Source organism: Paralichthys olivaceus, chromosome 17 (assembly GCF_024713975.1).
Source record: "Paralichthys olivaceus isolate ysfri-2021 chromosome 17, ASM2471397v2, whole genome shotgun sequence".
Taxonomy (NCBI): Eukaryota; Metazoa; Chordata; class Actinopteri; order Pleuronectiformes; family Paralichthyidae; genus Paralichthys; species Paralichthys olivaceus.
Genome location: NC_091109.1, coordinates 11,111,410 through 11,132,113, shown reverse-complemented (window position 1 = coordinate 11,132,113; position 20,704 = coordinate 11,111,410). Strand labels below are relative to the sequence as shown.

Here is a 20,704-nt window from a genome sequence, read left to right as displayed (position 1 = left end):
TTCAGGATAGATGTTAATGCGGACAATGTCTGTGGATAGAAGACTTCGGTATGTTTTCACATAAACACACTAGTAAAAAACCTGATGGCAACCTTCTGACAGCAAGAAGAACAGCTTCTTTGTTTCTTACGTTTGGCTGAACAACATGGAAAAGTGAACACAAATGTGCGTGTAACTGCTTAAAAGGATGCATGCATGAAGGACTTGGAATATAGTGCATTTATCATGACACACTAACAGTGCAAAGTGCTCAATTTACTTTTCTGGTGCATACACATTTGTGGGCTACACATGGACATGCGGTACACTCAGACCCCTTGGAATTGGACAGTAATGAATTGAATTGGCCTTTACTTTTATTTTGGGTGGTGTGTGATTTGTCTTTCAGCATCAGTGCAGGCTGTCTGAACATCTTAACAACCACAAAACGTTTTCTGAGGATAACAAACACATAAGGCAACAAAGCAAAGGTCAAACATACTTGTGGTTAAGGCCAGGTGGTGGACCAGACCTGGATGCCGGCCCACCGACTAGACTGGACCTGTCGCCCGGCCTGTGAGAGCCTTGGCTAAAGTAGACTCTGCTGGATGGACTGAGTGCGCCCTGGGCTGACAGCAGCTCATACTGCCTCTTCATGACTGCAGGAACCACATGGAAGAGGATGAGCGGGGAGCGCATCGCCTGCTTGAAGATGTTCTGGGCTCTGGAGGTGATACACAGAGAGTGTGGAGGTCACGCAGACAGAAATAAATTAGCTTTAACATGATAAGAGATACAAGTATAATAATGTACTATCATAGCTTGGCAGATGGAAGGATAAGGAAAGGCTGTGATGCACTGTATGTTGAGAGGTGACAGAGGGAGTTGAGGTTAGCATAGCTAATCACAGGGCTTCTCACTGTACAGCAGCAGAGAAACGGAAAGTACATTATCTGTAATTACCAGCATCAAGACGGGAAGAAGATAAGGATGGTGCATGGAGTCGGTAATGAAATATTATACATTGTGCATTGCTAAATGTAGGTCTGTCTGCAGCATAGTAGTCTGTGTGTTTGTTTGAGTTTAGAGATGAGTGGACATGAGTTGACTCAACAATCACAACAGAGATGATGAATCATGCATCAGGGAAGCTTTCCAGACAATGAGGTTCCAAAGTGTGCAGACAGAAGCTTCATTCCCTTCACACTAAATGAGAAAGAAAAAGCCAAAACACACACTGTTGGTCTCATGCAAGCTTTAGGGGCTGACTAAGCCAAGACAAGGGCTCAACACCACTCCCAGACGCACAAATTGTTTAGTCTGGTTTGCCGGCGGCACTTAGCATATAGATAGGCTTGCCATGAGCGAGCCAGGCAGCAGCATAAGAGGTGTGGTAGTTGTCTGGAATCCAACAATCCCAACGCCTCCTTCCAGACCCCCATTACCACACCAGTAATACCGAGCTGATTCTATCCAAATGATAGCAGCTAAGTTGCTTTCGCTACAACAGATGCCGCTTCATTCAAGAGGTGTCACAGAGGCGAGAGCTGAATGTGGTATCAAGGCACTTCTGAGGGATTTGGTCTCTCCCTTCTTTATTCTTATGCTAATTTACTAAAATCACTCACATGTGCACGCTGAGATGTGATGACTGAGTGACTGTGTGTTTGTACACAAAATGCTCCCACATGCACATATACACTGCCATCACTCCGATAATCAGCCTCCATGCGAGCCTGATTGAATAATAAATTACCCCATCAATGCATCATTACATTCAGTTAGATTAAGCGCCTCAAAATATTTACCCATGCAAAACAATCCAAGGAGATTAGGCTATCACTTTAAAATGTCGCTCTCTGCGGCACACAATCAAGTCGAAGGGTGGTGGTGATGATGAGGGTGCGAAGGTAGGAGGGTGGGGGGGGGGTGCTGTGTGTAGAGGAAAGTTTAGCTCCTTCACCTAATTTTCATGCAGAATTGCAAACATCGTATGTGTCTGGGTGCTGGTGAGGAGTGTGTGTTTGACAGAGGAGGGTAAGTGCGGAACGCTACAAAACATCACTCCCTAGTGGATTTGGTTTGAAAGCCTCTTTCACAGTAGAAAAGGCTCGGTAGGGAAATTGGAATGTTTACTAATGACAATAGCATCGTATTGAGGGGAAAGAAAGAAAAAAAAATCTTTGAACCTGAGCGGCTTTGTTCACAGTCTGGTGAACACATTAGCATAATGCGGTAAGGTTACCGGGGGTTTACAAGCTGACGGAGTCAGTTATGTGATGTTAGGCGTGCCTTGACAATGATATGAGTAGTTGAGGACAAAGTTGGCAGTTTCTGACTCCACTTCTGAATGCAGAGGAGTTCCAAACTAGATTTCTGTCAGTCATCGAGCAAGGTGGCTCTAAGCCCAGTGATTTTAGATGTGTCCAGCCCAGTGTGACTGGCTGGCTGTAGGCTGGAGCTTCATTAGCAGGAGGCCAGGACTTCTCTTCCCGTGGTGGAGTGAATGATAAGAGAGGGAGCCAAGCAGACCACCTCCATACACTGCCTCCAGAGCCCTGCCTGGAGGACAAGCAATCTATTTCTCTGCCTGGCACACACACACACACACACACACACACACACACAGGGGTGTAGATAAGACTATATAGCTCAGTGTCACCGCGTGCGTGTGTCAGAGGATGTCCGAGAATGTGTGAGGGTGGCTTTGGATAAATTGGGGTGGGGGTTGTCCCAGGATTATATCTTCATTCCACTCGCGAGAAGCGTGTAGGTGGTTTTAGTTCAGAGGGCGAAGCGGTGATGAAGGACTGCAGGTCACTGAGACCTATTTCAGGAAGGCCAACGAGTCGGTAATATTTCTGTTTTATTGTGGCGGCCGTGTAGATGTCACGTCTCTCTGCAGTTTGGGTTGCACTTATCAACAGCAACACTATTTACTGTCACTGCACTTTATGTCCAACACAGCTCTGTTACTGTGAACTGTATCAAGCAGTGTACAGTGGTTTGGAATAATAGTGTGTGTAAAGCTTTGGATTTTGGTTTCCAGTGCACTGTAAAGTTTAAACTATAGGAAGATGATTCACGAAATGCAATTAAAACGTGCAGGATAATATAGCAGGGAAAATATGTTGCAATGGTCTATGCAGGAGCAACTTTGAGGCTTACTGTTCAAAGCGAAGGTTGCGAATGTCTCCCTGATTTATCTTGACGATGCAGTCGTTCTCCTGGAAGAGACGTTCCTGTTCAGCTTTTCCTCCATGCTCCAGGCGTTTCACCAGCAAACCCTGAGTCCTGCAAATGATTACACAGGTTACAGATAAAACATCATCTGGAAACATTTCAATCACTCCACAGTCCACACCGTCACATATCAATACAACGAACAGCAGGCAGCAGGTTGCAAGCTTTGTCCCGTGCATACAATACTGTGGGAAGCTTATATATAGAGGTCTAGAAAAGAAGGCGGGAGGGATGGATACATTAATACTATTAATGTATCAGTTCTTACTATGGTTTATACATTTATAACTAGTGAATCAAACATTTCCCACAGAATTAATTCAGACTATGAGGGTAATGGGGGGGTGCAAGTGCACAAAGGTCACTCTCACATGCAGCAGATTCTGAATGACAAGTTCACAGAATGGAGAGTAAAATATATTCTAGCATGAGAAAAAGAACTGCACTGCATGCGGCTACTGCAGCTGAGAGTATGAGCTGTGACAGTCTGCGTGGACGGTAATAATGTTATGGAACATTGCAAGCACGCGGTAGCTCGAGTTAGCTATAGGTCGAGGAATATAGAGCTGAATATATCGCTGCACACACCAAGTTAGAGAACTCTTGTCATCATGAGAAGTGTAAAACAATATTGGTCCATTATGAAACTGTGGCGGGACAAATTAGAATATGTTGGGCCACCACAGTCTGGATAATTATCGGAAAACACTGCAGCGCAAGCATTTTTATTCATATCATCAGTGAACAAGTCATGAAAAATAATCAGTTCTACTGTTGTGATACTTTAAAAGTTCCCCACCAGATTTTTGGGAGAGTGAGTGAGTTTGCAAAGTAAGTTTAGCACATTTGTGGTGTGCTGTACTTTTGTGCCCCACTGTCAACAAAAGTTAACTTTCAAAACTGTAAGCTTAGATAAGAGCCTGCATTTTCCTGCGGCCTGGAGAGGAGATGTATTATTAACTTAATTTTAAGCCGCTGTCCAGCCCTCTGTCCTCCGCTCTCTCTGTCGATCCAGGCAGGTTTGAGAGAATGACAGGATGGGTTGTCTCAGGTAATCCCGACCAACAGCTAAGAGATCATCTTATGCCTTCAGAGGAAACACTGCAGTAGCCTTCACTGAGACGAAAGCTGGCAGTGCTGCAATAAATACCTAAGCAGTCGCGCAGCAGTGCTATCTCAGCAATCCCTTCAAAAAAGGCAACCTTTACCTTCAAATGTGCCGTCCCTCTCTGCCACCTCTAAATAAATACATCAGTGAGCTCTTTTGGGCTTTCAGCTAGACCCTCAGGATATACACATGAAGAGATCCGATGTGCACTCGAACAGCAGAACTACAAACTCCGTGGTTGTCTAAGGCGCCAGACGCCTGAGGATGCACATTGGCGGACTGCGTGCAAACTTTTGATGTCCTTCTATAAACTGACAAAAGGTGTAAAGGCTTTCTTTTGGGAAATTAAAAATAATGATGAAATATATCAGAGCCAAGAAGACGATACAGAAGTTTACACTGCAATCAACAGTTTAACTGCGGCAAGGACATCAGCTGCAAGCTCTCGGTTGTTTCCTCTCATGTCAGTGGCCACATAAACAACAGCACATTTAAATCGTGACCCTGTTTACCATAGACGTCAAGGGCAGATCTGCAGAGCTCTTTAGCATCTCAGCCAAACAGGGCCACTCTCAGAACATTGCTCTAATTGGCTGCATAACGTGGACATCCACGCTCATGCCGCAGACTCGTCACGGCTCCTCAGTGGGAGTAAATGGTTCAGCATTAAGTTGAAATTAAAGATCACAATAGGCCCTTTCCTCTTCCTCCATGTCTGAGCCAGTGTTGCCAGGTCGGCTTAAGTGTGTTGAACAGAGAGTAATTGCGGGCTCGGTGGAAGTGGACATGATTGTGCTTTATTTTCATAAGTGTTGGCAGCTTGAAAACAAAGTATGGCACGTTTAGATTACAGCATGGACACACTTTAATGACTTTTGATATGGTAGCAGGCCAGAGACAGCAGATAAGGGAGTCGCTGTTGATCCCTAATCAGTATTCAAAGCAGCAGTAGGGAGGATTGTGGTAAAGCAGCATCTTTTAGGGATTTGAGGAAGATGATGATTTCATAAAAGCGCCATTATTGTGATGGCTGTAATGCACTGCCACCCTCTCAATTCCCGTCTGCCTCACTGATGGGATTTTTTTGTAGATGCTTATCAGTTACTTGGGGAGAGTAAAAGAGCTAAAGCAAAAATCTTAATGGCATTTTTCATAGGCTGCAAGTCAGTGAATTCATTAGGCATCGGTTATAAGCACAGAGAGTTTGTAGTTGAAGGACTCTCTGCAGACTCTGGAGGAAAATACTGTGTGTGTGTCCTACTTTTCACAATAATGACTCTACTCCATCTTGTGGCTGGGCAGCACTGCTGAAAACCGGATTCGAAAGAGGCCACCTGAGCTCATCTACTGCTTATAATCAAACATAGTAATAATCCAATCATGATCCATTTATGTACGGCAATTATGTCTGTAGTTTGTTTACAATTAGAACTGGTCATGGAATGGGAAGTTCATTAAGAAGCGAAGAATGCATCTGCAAGCACTGTGCAAGTGTGTGTGTGTAGAGTAGATTAGCACTGCTCACTAACCATTTGCATGTGTGCAATAAGAAGAGAAAAGCACCAGGAGTCTATATTGGAAAAGAGTTGCATGGTAGAGGTTTCACTCCAGGTGCGTGTGTATGTTTGTGTTAAGCTGCTTTCAAACACGGACTGAACTCTGGATAATCTCCTGATATTATCCAGAGCAGCTGTATATCACAACGCAAATGTCCGAGTCAGCTGCTGCGGACAATGTCCGGAGTTTCTCCTGCTAGGCCGTTAGTAAAAACTCTGAATGAGCCCATGTGAGAACACAGCAAGAAAACCTTCTGAGGATTCAACAGGAGCATGTGGACGACGTTTCTAAAACGACAGAGGCAAAAAAAAAGAATACAAATATCCGATATCGGTGTCGATGGAAACAAAAACATGTGATCTTCACAGTAGAATGAAACCATCACGTCCTACCTCTGCATGCTGCACCACCCCTCACCTGAACACACCAGATATTTCCTCGTGTGTGTGAATTCACGTCTGAAAAAGGCTTCTACAAGGTAGAAGTTAATTTCCAGTCTCTAAGCTCCCTCCTGCAGTTGTCTACTCCACCTGCTTGGATCTGACTTGATGTCAGAGCAGTGAAGCAAAATGCAGACGGCCACTGCCGGAGCGCCTGCAGTTGCTTGTTTGTCGGCTGTCTGACCCCTGCGTCCCTGGTCTAGACACTAATGACAGCTCGCTGAGCCAAATGCCTCTTGTCCTAGTGCACAGGAAAGAGCTGGGCCAGGCCATTAGCATCATCCCATTGACCAGACGCTATGTCTTATCATGTCTGAAGTTAATTGAAGGCTCTGATAGCTATTAGTGCCGTGCTTAGCTGATGGAGAAGAAATCTACTGGCCATGCAGCATCACCACTACTTGGAAACACAGTCTGATTTTGTGGGAATGTGGAGTAGCTAAAGGATAATAGCATGTCTCATAAAATGTTGCATTTGAACTTTATCTAAGCGATGTTGCTCACTGGAGTTTTAGATACGCTTCATTTAGTTTCTCCTCTGACTCAGGATAACTCACAGCTGCTGAGAGAGTCATTCACATGGGGTCAGAGCTAAATATAGTTTCCTGACACTTGCTTATAAACAGCAATGGGATTAGTGTCCCCAAAGAAATGACATGCGGCAGTCTTCAATGACAGCCATCCTCACTCCCTCAAATGTCATCCCATTTCATCTCCTCACTCTGTCTTTTCACCTCAGTCCCCTGCCTCCGTCTTCCAGCACCGAGCAGTTGCGTTCACCTTGGTGGCGTGCCAGTCCCTTGGCTTGAAGCAGGGATCCGTGTCATACACAAGCTTTTAGTTTGATTACATCTGGCCACTTCCTCTGTCCCTTTTTTTTTTTCTTGAATAACCATAAACTAGGACAGAACTCACGAGCACAAAGAAGCGTCTTGAATCACCTTGAAGGCAGAGTGGACACTGACATTGGTTAAAATAAAAGAGAAGCATAATAATAAGTCTGAGAAAAACTGTGCAGTCAGGAGCATAAACTACTTTCATCTGTTCTCCTTCCCACTGGGAGCTGTGGGATGTGAGCAGCAGTGGGTATTGCTGTGTCGTTACAGCAGTGAGACTCACAAAAATAAAAAAAATAGCGAGAAGAATTGGAGTCAATGAAACACACAGCCTAGAGTAAAACATAGAGAGGGATGAATAAGACGGAACAAAAAAATAGAGTTAGAGAAACTGAGAAAGAAATTGTACAATGATGAGTAAAAGCAAAAAAAAGAGAGCAACATCCACTGGGCTTCAATGCCAAAGCTGCAGGAGACATATTGGATGGAGAAACTAACTGGCTATTGTTGTACACTAAGCTGCATTGATTTCCAGATTCCTCTTCTTTCTCTTACCTGACATCCTGCAAACTGAAAGGCACGACGTGGATCCCCAGGGGCCCTCCCTCATTGGACACCTCGACCGGCTTGAGCAGGCCTCTGCAGGACGATGATGGATGTGGCCGAGAGGACGGGGGGAAGGAGGAGGCGGTGAGAGGGGGAGACGTGCATGAATACAAAATAACGAGAATGACAAGAAAATGCAGAGAGGCAGCATATAAAAGACGACACAGTCAAACATGACAGGGATGGGATGTGTGTGTGTGTGTGTGTGGGGGGGGTGCAGCTGTATTGGTGGAGCTGCATTGTGTTGCCCATACAAAGTCATCCATTACAAAGTCAGAATGGTGGACCTCAGGGTCGATTGGGGACCCAAATGGAGACTCCAATTAAGTGATTAAGATCAGACCCGTGCTAAAAGAGAACAAATTAATTGAATGTGAGGAGGAGGAGAAGGTTTTTTTGTGTAAAGATGTGAAGACAATGGTGGATGCAGATTTGTGTGATGGTATTGACAGGAAAAGGCTTTGATTTAAGCTTCTGTTTAGGAATTTTGTCATTTCCTTTTGAATAAATACATTAATACACCTCTCCATTTACGTTGTTGACTTGCTCAGTTACAAGCAGCATCTATTGCACTTCTGTCCGTCCTGGGAGAGGGACCCCTAATTTGTGACTCTCTGTGATTTCTTTGTTCTTTTATTTATTAGTATTTTTATTTCACTCTAGTCGAGGGTAAAGACCAGAATATGAAACACCTTGTTAAGCCCTTTGAGGCAAATTATGATTTGTGCATATCGGCTGATTGATTGGATGAATTATATTTAAGAAAATCCTCCCTTACCTTTTAAACATTTACAGCTATACAGATTATTGTAGATGTATTTGTTTCTGGAAATGACTAAATATCAGAAGCTGTATATATTTTATTTTTGATATATCGTTGGTGCAGGGTGGAACACTCACTCTAGACTTATCGCTGGCCTCTCCAGTGACGAGTCAGCCCTCCCTACTGGCTCTATCCGCTCAATCCTCCTTTCCTGTCTCCTTTGCTCTTCCTCCTCCTCCTCCTAAGAGAAAGAAAAGACAGGATAAATCACTAAACAAAACTTAAACAGCTCACACTCTCTGGGATTATTTCAATTTGGCTGTGCCTGCATCCCCTCCTCTCCTGCCTGTGTCTCTCCTCTGGCTTTTAATCCAATTTCCTGCAGGAACAAGTAACAGTCAGTTAAATTAAAAGAGACTTTCAGCTCAGGACAAACTGGGGCCCTGACGCTGCGGCTGAGGCATCCTAACCCAGTCAAAAACCTCAGCGACTGAAGTGACAAAAGTGGCACTGATCAATTGGTCATGCTCGCTCAATCAGGTCTGGCCCGGGGCGTGGCACCGCTCCTGTGTATCCACAGCGATGCGATGAGGTCCTGAGTGAAGTGGTCGGCGCTTGCTGTCATCTATTTCTCTCACTCTCTTCATTTCATTTACTCATCTTCCTTCAGGGCCATTAGGCAGCAAGGCTGGAGTGCTACGGTTTTTACAGGCGAGCCAGACGTCTGACGACTTAACTAGGCTCTGGGATGAGACAGCGGCATCATGCTTTCCTTAATGGGGGATAGAAATCTTTATCTGAGCTGGCTTTAAGGGAATGGTACAGCCTGAGCAGGGCACTTACATATAGTGATGACATGCTGTTTGTAGAATAGGGGGAGACATATTTAATAACACAAGGTTCATTTTAAAACTAATCATCATCTGTCGAGGGTTAGTTACAGCAAGAGCATCAACAAGTGAGAAGCACGCTGAACAACTGACTTTCTTCATTTTGGAAGGAGAAAGAAATTTCAATTGTCGCTTCTCCTCCTGAGCCGTGTGTTTTCCTGCATGTGTGTGTTTGTGCTTGTCACGAACCAGACAGCGACTCCTCAGGAGGGTCTCCTGAAACGCTTTGTTACACACCGCGATTTCCTCCACCCTCACCCCTCCCCTTTCCTCTTTCTCCCTCTTTTACTTAAATGTCAAGCACATCCAAATAGGTCTTGTGCCTTCTCTGCTTTCTTTATGGAAATGGATTCAACCCTTCTCAGAGGCCAGGTTATCTTTGGCGACACACAGTAGTGGGGCAGAGAGACTCCGTCCCCCTATTTATTTATTAGAGAAGGGGGGTAAGGTGCAGTGGGAGCATGAAAATTTCATCAGCAGTCTGCCTTAGGAGACCTCGACTCACCCTACCTGTCTGTCTCCCTTCTCTAACTGTCCCGTATGAAAATTAGTCAGTCAACCAGCCACCCCACCTTTAATTACATGTCAGTTGGGGTCTTGGGCGCCCAGAGAACTGCTTTTTATAACGCTCTTTATGAAAACCCCTCAGGTTGGTTGGCTGAAATTTCTCCATATAGATATATATATATATATGCTTAGCACAAAGGGCTCAGCCACATGCAGGAATCCATAAATAAAGACGGGAGGGCAACGAGTGGAGAAGGCAGGTGGAATTGGAAAAGCAGAATAAATACAAGACCTTATAATTATATGTCATGAGACAGGACTGGCAGAAGCTGAGGTATGAAAGCACAGGAATATGTAGACTTTGGTAAAGAGGTGATGGTGCTGAACATCTTCGTCTCATTAGAGAACAGAATGATCAGAGGTGAGCTGTCTCATAGAAAAGTGATAGATAATTAAGTTGGGTGACAGACGCTCCAAGGAACAGTCTGCTGTTAGTTTGCTCCTGTAGGTGGTTGTTTATGTGACTGTACATTTCTACCTCTTTAAGGATCTTTCATTGCATTTGTGTTTATTACCATTTTCCCACTAATTCCAGAAATGTCTGTACGCATATCTCAAGAACCGTTCATATTATTGGCTTCACACTTGGCATGTGTTGTGCAAATTGCCCGAGAAAGTGCAGTGCAGAGTAAAATGAGATTTGGACACGCAATGTGTTCAATATTGCTAAAAATAGAAAAAAACAGGCAACCAGCAGTCTGCAGCAGTAGATGGGGTCAGAGCAGTGGGCCTTTAGAGTTGAACATGTCTACGTCCTCAGATAAACCATATTAGTGGTCAGCATGTGGGTCAAGCTGTTAGATAATTAGATTAGATGATTAATTATTTTTATATCACCATATCTGACTGATAAAAACATTCACAGTCCTGATCTCTGTGATGGCAATGACATTTATAGAATCCCTAAAATGATGTTGGTTGCTTAAAAGTTCTCTGAAACATGCAATGTATGAAAAATAAATAACAGCAGTTGCGTTAATTATTCAAACATAACAGAACACAACATTTTCTAACTTCACTCTGCACCTTCGACTGTTCAGAAAAAGCTCTGCACACAATGTCCAGCAATAAAAAGTGACAGTAGATTGTAGAACTGTTTGAGGAAGACTCACTAATGACAAGGTAGAATTCTAAAGTGGCTCCAGAGCATCAACAGACTCCTTTAGTTAGAGCAGTGAGGTGAAGGGATCCATTACTTGCACCAGGCCAAAAGCCCGGTGCAAACAGGTGGCGTGTTTGGATGTGAGAGCTAATAACCTGATGGAACGGCAGAAGAAGATATGAGAGCAGCACAAGAACCAGTTGGTATTTCTGTTCAGGTGTGAAAAACTGGGGAGAAACTGTGAAAAATAAAAGAGGGACGTGGTGATAAAACAAATAAAAAAAACATGAGTGAGTGAGTCACAGTGAGCTGGCAATGGAGGAAGGAAGGGACAAAAGTAAATTGGGCAAAAAAGAAAAACAAGGGGGAGAACTGCAAAGACTCATGGTTCATATCTTTTTCAAAAACAAGCAGAAAAATCTGCAGGGTGAGATTTTCACTCAAATTTATCCCAAAGTCTTTTCTCCTTGAAAGACGTGCAGTGATCCGTGTTACACGCCCCTAACTCAGATATTGACTTTAGTTCCAAGGACGTGTGCGGAGCAGTTGAATGATGTTTGGTACTGAAGCAGAATCATCTCAGGGCTTCAGCAGGATTTGTAGTGTTTTTTTATGAAAAATGTGCTAAAGTAACAGAAACATATATTGTCTCGCTAAAGAAAATCTTACACTGTACTGGCTTTGGTAGCACTTGTGTTTATTTCTCGGGAATGTGCTCAACAACATTTTTCAACTGCCAATCAGTTTCCAGTGCAAACAGAAGCACGGGGTCCACACCTGACAGTGGATTCAGGAGGCAGTGCTTCAGTGGCCACTGTGGTTCGTTAGAGTCACAGTGGGGGTAGTCACCCAGCAAGGGCACAGCCGCTTCATTATTTCACACTGTGAGGTCTCAAAAGTCTGAGCTTTCACCAGGCTACAGAAATATGACTTGTTAAGACTGACATTTCTTGCAGTGAAGTCCTGACGAGTAGCTGCCGACTTCCCAGCAGACTCACTGACTGTTGAGTCAGTAGCGCAGGGGTCAGTGTCTCCTTGTGACCAGGAGTGGAAGGAGTCATCTCTCCTTATATTCACTGCCAACTCACTTATTGTCCGTGACCAAGCAGAGCACAGAGTGACAGTAGAGGAGAAACAGGCTCCATTTCTCTTGGCTCCTTCACTCCCTCACTTCTCTCTTTCTTTACCCCTCCATCACTCTGAATCTCTCCTTTTCCCCTTCTCTAAAAACCCTTCATTCCTTCCTCCCCTGAGTGCTTTTAGCACCCTGTTGATCCCTTGGTAACCAGTGGAGAGAGGAAGCAACAAGGCTTTTTAACTCCCCAAGGCACTCAATCCTAGCTTGCTCTCTCTCACTTTCTCTCTCTGCCTCCCTGCCTCCCTCTTCTCCGTCCCACCTTCCATGTCATAGGGAGGGCTGGGAGTCCTGATCTGTGGCCAGAAACCTACCAGCCTGACAATGAATGGAAGCAAAAGTAAGGGTTAGAGGCTTGGCCATCTGACAGCTGTTGCATTAGATTATTGAGGATCATATAAGAGAGAGAGAATGGGGGAGGCATGGCTGCAAAGTGCAGAGTCTTGTTACCTTCAGATGGACAGAGGGGTTAGAGTAGTGAGAGAAGTAGAAGAGGAGGAGGGAGGGAGGTAGCAGCTGTCTGCTCAAGAGAGATGCTGTACGCACACACACACACACACACAGTAACACATTGCTCAGCTCGAGGGTTGGGGCAAAGGGTGTGTGTTGAGGAGCTGTCAACTTCCATCAACCACTGTCCTTAAGGACACCTACTGTATTTGTGTGTGTGTGTCTGTAAGTGCATCTGTGTGTGTGTGTGTGTCATGCCATTAGCCATGGGCGAGTACAACATGTAGCTGCTTGGGGATACGAGGGAGGGAAAGGAGTAGGGGGGGGGTTCCCTCCTGAGCGTATCTGTGGCGTCAAGGGCTTAACAAGGACAGGTTCAAAGGTCACAGCAAATGGTGTGTTACTGGCCGCCACCCCTCCTCTAGAGCTGAGGTCCACATCTGTGAGACGGCTTCATGTGTGGAACGGGCCTCCCTGTTAGACCGTGTCACATACTCAGCCACAATGAGCCGTCTGTGGCGAGCTGAACAATGGAGGCAAAATAACAGAGTATAGAAACGCCTCCAAATGAGTAATGTGCCATGTTCGCTGCATTCAGGAGTAAAGGAAACAAGGATTTTAACACTATCTGTCAAAAAGGTTACGATTTTAACACTATTTGTCAAAAAGGTTACTGAAATATTAACAAAGACTCTCTCCTGAAGTGGCCAGCTAACAGTATAAAGTCTTTATTGTGGGATGTGACATACGCCCCTTCTGAATTTATATGAAACACACCAAAGGTAAAAAACAACAGCAACATGTAAAAATATTCTGCTTCAGTGAACAGAGGTGTAAGTGAGAGAGAAAAGCAGGAGTGGAGGATTTTTTTCCTCTGTCACAAAAGGTTAAGGAGCCATAATTGTACCCTCATTACCTCGAGTTAATGCAGTTCGACTAAACACTGTACAACAAGACCGAACAGGACTTCACAGCACTGCTGCATTACACAACGGCATTGACATACAGACAAGCTGCAGGTAATAACTTGTAATAGTCCCATTAAAGTTCCGTTGACCTCACAAAGCAATTATCAATACTTAACCGGGGCCAGAAACCGCTGTTTTCAATCAGCTGTTAAAATAAGCTTTATGGCTTTGGACACAATGTGAACAGCAGATGATCCCAACTCGTGTGTGTCAAAATATAGAGCAGCAGCTGCTGATGGATGGCGTATCCACTGTGTAGGCTGACCTGGTCATACATGTGTCACAATTTACCATACATGGATTCTTCTTCATGTTACAAAAGGCCTTCTATCCCTCCAATCCATCCCCTTAGAGAAAACTGTCATTAGGAACAAATTAGGCCCCAAAATGGCCTCGGTGATTAGATTGGACATGACTGTTGCACCCAGACGACTCAGCCCCACCCTCTGTGCAATCCTTAACCCTTGATTCCCCAGCAGCCCATCGGACTCCGTGGCCATTAAAGCAGCTAATATGTCAGAATCACTAAGATTGTGAGACACTTATTTACATTTATGTTGGGGATTGACAAACAGTGTAAAAGGCTGGGCGAGGAGTTAATCAGTTAAAGGATGATGAATGTCATAACGTTCTCTTTTATCCTACCCACAAGTCTCTAAATGGCACTAAGTGGCTGTCAGCAAAGAGGCCAAAACAGTTTCAGCATCCTTCCTTATCTTCTTTATACTGTTATGTAAGCTAATGGTCATTTCAATATGTAGCAATGAGGATTTATTGTTTTGAAATGAAGGGAGTCACACACGGAATAGTCAGCGCGTACCTTTTGTATTAGGCCTCCTTTCTCTGAATGTTTATCTATTTGGCAAACTATTATCCTCCAGCGTGCAGCACAAACTGTAGATGTGGAAAAGAATCAAAGCAGTGACCTGGTGACTCCCATCTCTGGGTATGTAAGGGAGACAAGGAGTGAAAAATAGAGGGAGGTTACGATACTACAGCTCTGTGTTTGTTTGCCAAAGAGAGGAGACGGAGCGGCGCCTGTCCTCTGATGAGGACATGTGTTGTCTTTCATATTTCACACCCCACACCCATGGGCTCCAGCCTCGTTCAAAGGAGAGCACTTGCATTCCAGATTAGATGTACTATTCCTTTTGATAATGAGGAGAGGGAGTCACATTTGTGTGTAAATTGTGCACGGCGAAGACAGGGGAGTGAGAGCTGGGTATTAAGAACCTGGTTTGAATTGAGAGCATTTCCATGAATGTGGCTTTACAGAATCAAATTAACGCTTCCACTTTATTGTATACAACAGGAAACATTCATCTTCTAGATGGGAAGACAGACAGAAAATATGGTTTTGTTTTGACCTTACCTGAAGAATAAATGAAAAAACTAGAAATCTAATACATTTAAAAACACATTTCTGAGACTACTGTTTCATATAAGAATCAAATGAGGCTTCATGTTTTTATTCATTAATAAATCTGCATTCTAATATCACCCAACACCTCCTTTTAATCGACAAAAATGTCCAGCCTCTAAATCTGCCTCTCTTTGTTGAAAAGGCTTCTGGCTCATAAAAGTTTGGGCTCTGATGTGGATTCACTTGAAGCAAATTACAGGGACAGACAGGTTCCTGATGCTGTTAAGCAAATTAGATCAGAGACGTGAGGCTGCATTTGTCCACATCATGACAGTGAGCGGCAAGACGTGGAGGGGTGGGGGTGGGAGATGGACAGCGCAGTTTGTGGGCTGACATTTAAAAAAACAAAAGCCCACCTTTTTATTTTTACTCCTCTCATTGTCCCTTTTTGTCTCTCGTCTATAATATTTTGTCTCGGCCTCTGTCAGTGAGAGACTCCCTGTGTGTGGAATACATCATCTCCGAGCGCCTGCTTCATATCAGGTCTGGACTGATCTATCAATGACACAGCTGCCTATGCCTTTGCCCACTGCATCGTTAAATTGCACTTTAATTAAATTAGGCCTGCTAATTATGAGGGCTTAAATCAATCACCAGGTCAATAACACAGGCCCAAGGCGGACGGAGGGGCCCAAGACTTTTTCCAAGCCTCATCAATAACAGCCGCAACTGGAGCAGACCGCTCCTGTACCAGAGAGCCGGAGGTTCAAACGGGTAGGAATTACTGTGAATTGAGTTATCGTCACCGGCTTTTGTCCAGAGCACTTCTTACTCTTACAAGCTCTGTGAATAATGTTGTTTGAATACAGTGGACGTGTTTCAAAGAGTTGTGAATGTGCGTAGCATTTTTTTGCATTAGAAAAGCCCTTCAAAGGGGACATTTGAAACAGATTTAGAGTTGCTGGTGCATAAAATATAGTTCAAAAGGGATATTATGACTTTCCAGACACCTGGCTCAAGAGTGGGGACGTGATTCTGAGCAGATAATCCAGGGCGGTGAGTGCACAGCCCAGCTGAATCCTGGGTCTTTACCCATGCATTAAAAGGAGCTCGGTGGTGCTTTTCACAGATTAATCATCATTTTCAGCTTATTAAGTGGGAGGACAATCTGCTTTCCACTACTCACAATGTTTAATCCATCTTTCAAACTGTGAAGGTCAGTGAGTGAATGTTACCCCACGTTGAAATAATAGCGGCTGTTTGAATTTCAGCAAGAGCCCCTGTGGTTCGGGTCTGTATTGTAATTAAATACATTTTCTTTTTTTTCATTATTTAAGTCGCCCCCATCGGCAATTGTGTGAGTCAGAATCAAACCGACTTATTGAGTAGCACGGTGGCTGCCAATAAACTACACGTCCTGCACTGCCAAGTTGTCATATCAAGTATTTAATACGATATTTACTGTGATGCAAATGTATCAGCGAGTAATCACTGGGGAGCCGCTGGAAAAGAAAATAGGAGAGCAGCTTACCCACACAAGAACCTCATTCGTCTCCGGTTGTTTTAACACACTGTGACCTCAAAACCTAAATACACAGAACATGAAGGAGGAAGAAATGATGACGAGGGAATGAGGGTGAATGATGTTGAACTATGAATAATTTAGTGGAAAGTAAAGCTTTGGTACACATTGCAGCAAGTTATTACAGGGGGCGAGCGGCCTATTCCACAGATCAGCGCTTGTTTGCTGCCTTGTTTGAGCAGGTGGGGGTGGAGGGAGTGCGGGGCGCTCGTCGGTATAGCGTCGTGGGAGCGTTGTGGGGTGAAGTGTGTGTGTGTGTGGGGGGGTGCACTTTCCATTTCATTTTAATTGGAAGTTGAAATTCTCGGATAAGGGGAAGACAGAAAGCCATTTGGCGGAGACCTTGTTCTCAGCTGGGGCTAAATGAAGAGGGCCGTGTGGAGATGAGGGGCCTGTGGAGGGCCAGTAATGAGGAGAGGTCCCAAAAGACTCCACGGCAATCTAATGGAAGCGGGACAGGTGGGGCAGGGCGTGGGAAGGCGGCAGGGGTGGATGCTTTTGTGGAGAGGAGGGAGGAGAGGAAGGTGAAAGAATGGGGTGGGGGGGGTCATTCAATTCATCATATAAAAGACAAACATTTTTGGGTTTGTGTTCGAGAGTACCCAAGATGGTCGGGTCTCGTCAGGCTGGGTTCGGATCAGAAATCTGAAATAATCTTCAGGGTGGGTTCGGTCACATTGGCTGGGCTGTCTCAGGGAAAACATCAGGTCAGGTTCGGACAAACAAACCTAAAGGTGGGTGCAGGTCGGGCTCATACGAGTGAGGACAGACAATTGCATCCAGACTTTGTGTGTGTTGAAGCTCTGAGTGCGATGAGTGCTGCCTACAATTAATCAAGATTTTGATTGATCAGAGGAGTGGGATTATAGCAGTTGATGATAATTTAATTGCTAAATACAAGAAGTGATTGAAATCACTGATGAGATAAGGACATGAGGAAATTGTCAGTGTTTTGACAAACAAGATACATCGGAGCATTGATCGTAAATTTGTAACACAAATATTGTACATGTGTAGACAACCACCTACAATACACAGGGTAGGCATATAGGCGCCCTTATACGTGTCAAAGCATCTGCTCGTATTTCAGCCAATCACATGACAACATCAGCAGGAGTCTCACCTTCCAATCCAACAAACACATAAACCAAATCATGTTTCTGCGCTCCACCGTTTTCTAAATGGAAAACGCTGTCAGCGTGGTACTGGTTGAAATCATGAATATATGTGAGAATATCAGGGAATGTTGTGATGGAGCTCAGCGGGGGTGCTATTCCATGCAACAGCATCCATAGCTGGAGCATGAAGAAGAGAGTGAAAGATAAAATTCCTCTGGAAAACTGCTGCACAGGGAGAAGCTCTGTCCAATGCAGGGGCGCTCTTTGCTAAAATGACACTATTAACATGATCGTGGCTGTTTCAAATTCAATGTGATTTTACCTGTTACTTTATCGTACTTTGCCGCAGAGGAGGTTTTCAAATTCTTCAGATAGTCGTTGGTGGCCATTTATTTCACTGAAATAGGAGGAATTTCAGTAGCTTGAGATACAGGAGGCAATCTATCACTGGGAGCCTCATGTTACCTTTATGAAAGTTGCTGTCAAGCATAATATGATTTGTCTTCCAAGGTGGTGGATTATTATGTTGGTGAGAAGCTCCGACATCCAAGATCTTATTAAAAAAAAATGTCACAGCGCCCTGACACCAGGCACTTCAAACTATTTATATTTTCCACAAATTGCTAAATAAATTATACAAAATATAGAAATTTACATTTGGAGAGAAAACTGTGACACTATGTGATTTTACCAATTTTTTTCCAGAACATTTGACAGTTGATGGACACACTCGTATTGGAGGGACTGCCATTCATTTTTACATTTACATTAAAAGTACTTTGCTTCTTTACAATTTGCAGACTTAAATATTGATATTAGACTCGCTACAAATGGTTCAGAATCAAAAACAGAGTGATATCTATGAAAACCAAATAATACCTTTTAGCAGAGTGGCAATAAGTGGCTGGCTATCATGGCTACATCTTTATAGAAGAAACAGAAATGGACTGATTGGCGCGCAACCATCTCTCTCCTCCTCACCCTTTCTCTTTAGAAGGTTTCTATTCTTCCATCTCTTTGGCTCCGAAATTAAACCACCCCATTCCTCTCCACTCGTATCCGACTGTGACCGCTTTTGTTCTCCTGCCAATGCAAATTAAACGGGTCCCTTCGTCCGAGATAGCAAAGCAGCCCATCTCATGTTTCTCTCTGGCCGCTGAGATGTGGATGTTTACTGTCGGTCGGGGCCTTATTACATTCCTTCAGCAACTTAAAAGCATTGCCCCCCCCCCCCCAGTGGGACCTATAAAACAGTGAGAAAAGCCTATTGTGACAATGGAGCTCATTGTGTCGGAGTGAACTCATTTGGCACTCAGTGGAAAGTGGAATTGTGAGGCATATTCTAGAGAAAGCAGTGAAGGGTGAGAAAGTAGGGAGAAATCAAATAAATAGGAGTGAATGGCTTTACTCTGTGGGAAACTGGGCTCTGTCTATCACCAAAGTCTATCTGGAATAAAAAGAGCTTCGCTTTTCGATGTGGCTGTTATATATATATTTTCATTAATCGATGTCTTTGTCACAGCTTTTGTCCTTCGAGTTGGAGAAAGGTTTTGCCGTTGATCGTCTTAAAATGATCTTTTTTAAGAAAAATGTTCTCCCCTTGCTGAAAACCAGAGTTAACTGGACCACAGAAACACTTTCTGGAAATATTGACCAGGCTCCTCCTACAAAGTGACTCAGCACTTTCCTCCAAAGCCACTGACACTGACTCCTCAGACGAAGGCGCATTGATTCACCTTAAAAAATGCAGGAAGATAAGAACAAAATGGTTTCACCTTCAGAAACAGCGATAACCTCTTCCATCTTTGTTCTGTGCTGCCCAAGCTGCTTGGATTCCTCGCCGACAGCCGAGCTTTATTCGCCCCGAAATCATTATTGTCTTCAGCTAAGGTGCCCCTGCTCCCTGTGATTTGTGGGTAATGAGCTGGCACCCCCCTGCCCGTGTTCAATTATTCTCATTGAGAAAGTGATTTCTCACTCCACAGAGCAAATCGGAGAAGGCAAATGCGTGAACGCTAATCAAGAATTAACACATTCATAACCAGCAGTGCAGAGAGGGATTGCAGCGCTGATAGTGTTGAGGTGCTGGACAAAATAAGAGGGGAGGAGGAAAGAGGAGGGTCAAGGGACAGTTGAGGAACAGCGACGGACGTTTCCACTGTCCATGGAAAATCCTCCTCTTCTAAATTGTTTGAGGTGAGAAGAAAATGAGAATTGAACCAAACTTTAATTAAGTAATTAACCGCAGAGAAAAGGAGCCTAAGACTTTTCATATTTGTATTATTTAAACTACTGAATAGCATGAGAATGCTTGATCACTTTAACTTCTATTTCTCAAACTCTTTTTCCGATGTTTTTCCAGCCTGAACAGAATACAATTCTGGAGATAAAACTCACAGTTTTCTTATCTCTGAGTTTTTGCATATAAATAATCAAATTTGAAAGATGGCACAAAAAAATCTCCTTTGAAAAACAACGCTATGAGCCTTCTGGAGCTTGAATCCGCTCAACTTTGACAGTCTAGTCACACACACATCCACACACACAGCCTGCAGAGCAAGACAGGTTAAACATTTTCAGGCAAGTACAGCTGATAGAGAAGAACTGCTGGCAACTTCCAAAAATGTCTACCGCCTTCTCTCCTGTTCAAACAAGATAAGAAGAAAGACGTGATTTGCACGATTTTCAATAAAGAGTCAGAACAAACATGACACGTCTCGTTTCAAGGGCAAGGCAAGGGCCAACGTGACGCCAAACTTTGTTGTGGGACAAAAGAAGAGGCTGATTCCCATTTCTGAGGTAAAGCAGCATTTTCAGCTTTGTCTCTGTCCCTTGGCTGCGAAAGCCTTTTCACATACTGTCCTTGGGAACTACATTTGTTTGCTGTGTTATGTGTTTGTGATTATGTTGTGCAAGTTGTTCTGAATCACTCAACACTTATTTCTATCATTCTCTGTCACTACAGTGTGTGTGCGTGTGCGTGTGTGTGTGTGTGTG

The 20,704-nt window shown here is 44.0% G+C and overlaps 1 protein-coding gene across 5 annotated transcripts in view; it reads right to left on the bottom strand.

Annotated features, from left to right (window-relative positions):
- The window catches only part of LOC109629692 (partitioning defective 3 homolog), a 323,260-nt gene that overhangs the window by 166,742 nt on the left and 135,814 nt on the right, over positions 1-20,704 (bottom strand). For all 5 annotated transcript variants that reach the window (XM_069512787.1, XM_069512786.1, XM_020087499.2 and 2 more), the window contains exons 6-9: positions 8,670-8,773; positions 7,719-7,802; positions 3,148-3,273; positions 482-703 (exon numbers count right to left, since the gene is read on the bottom strand). In XM_069512787.1, the coding sequence (XP_069368888.1) occupies positions 482-703; positions 3,148-3,273; positions 7,719-7,802; positions 8,670-8,773 (536 nt within the window). The remainder of the gene's footprint in view (positions 1-481; positions 704-3,147; positions 3,274-7,718; positions 7,803-8,669; positions 8,774-20,704) is intronic.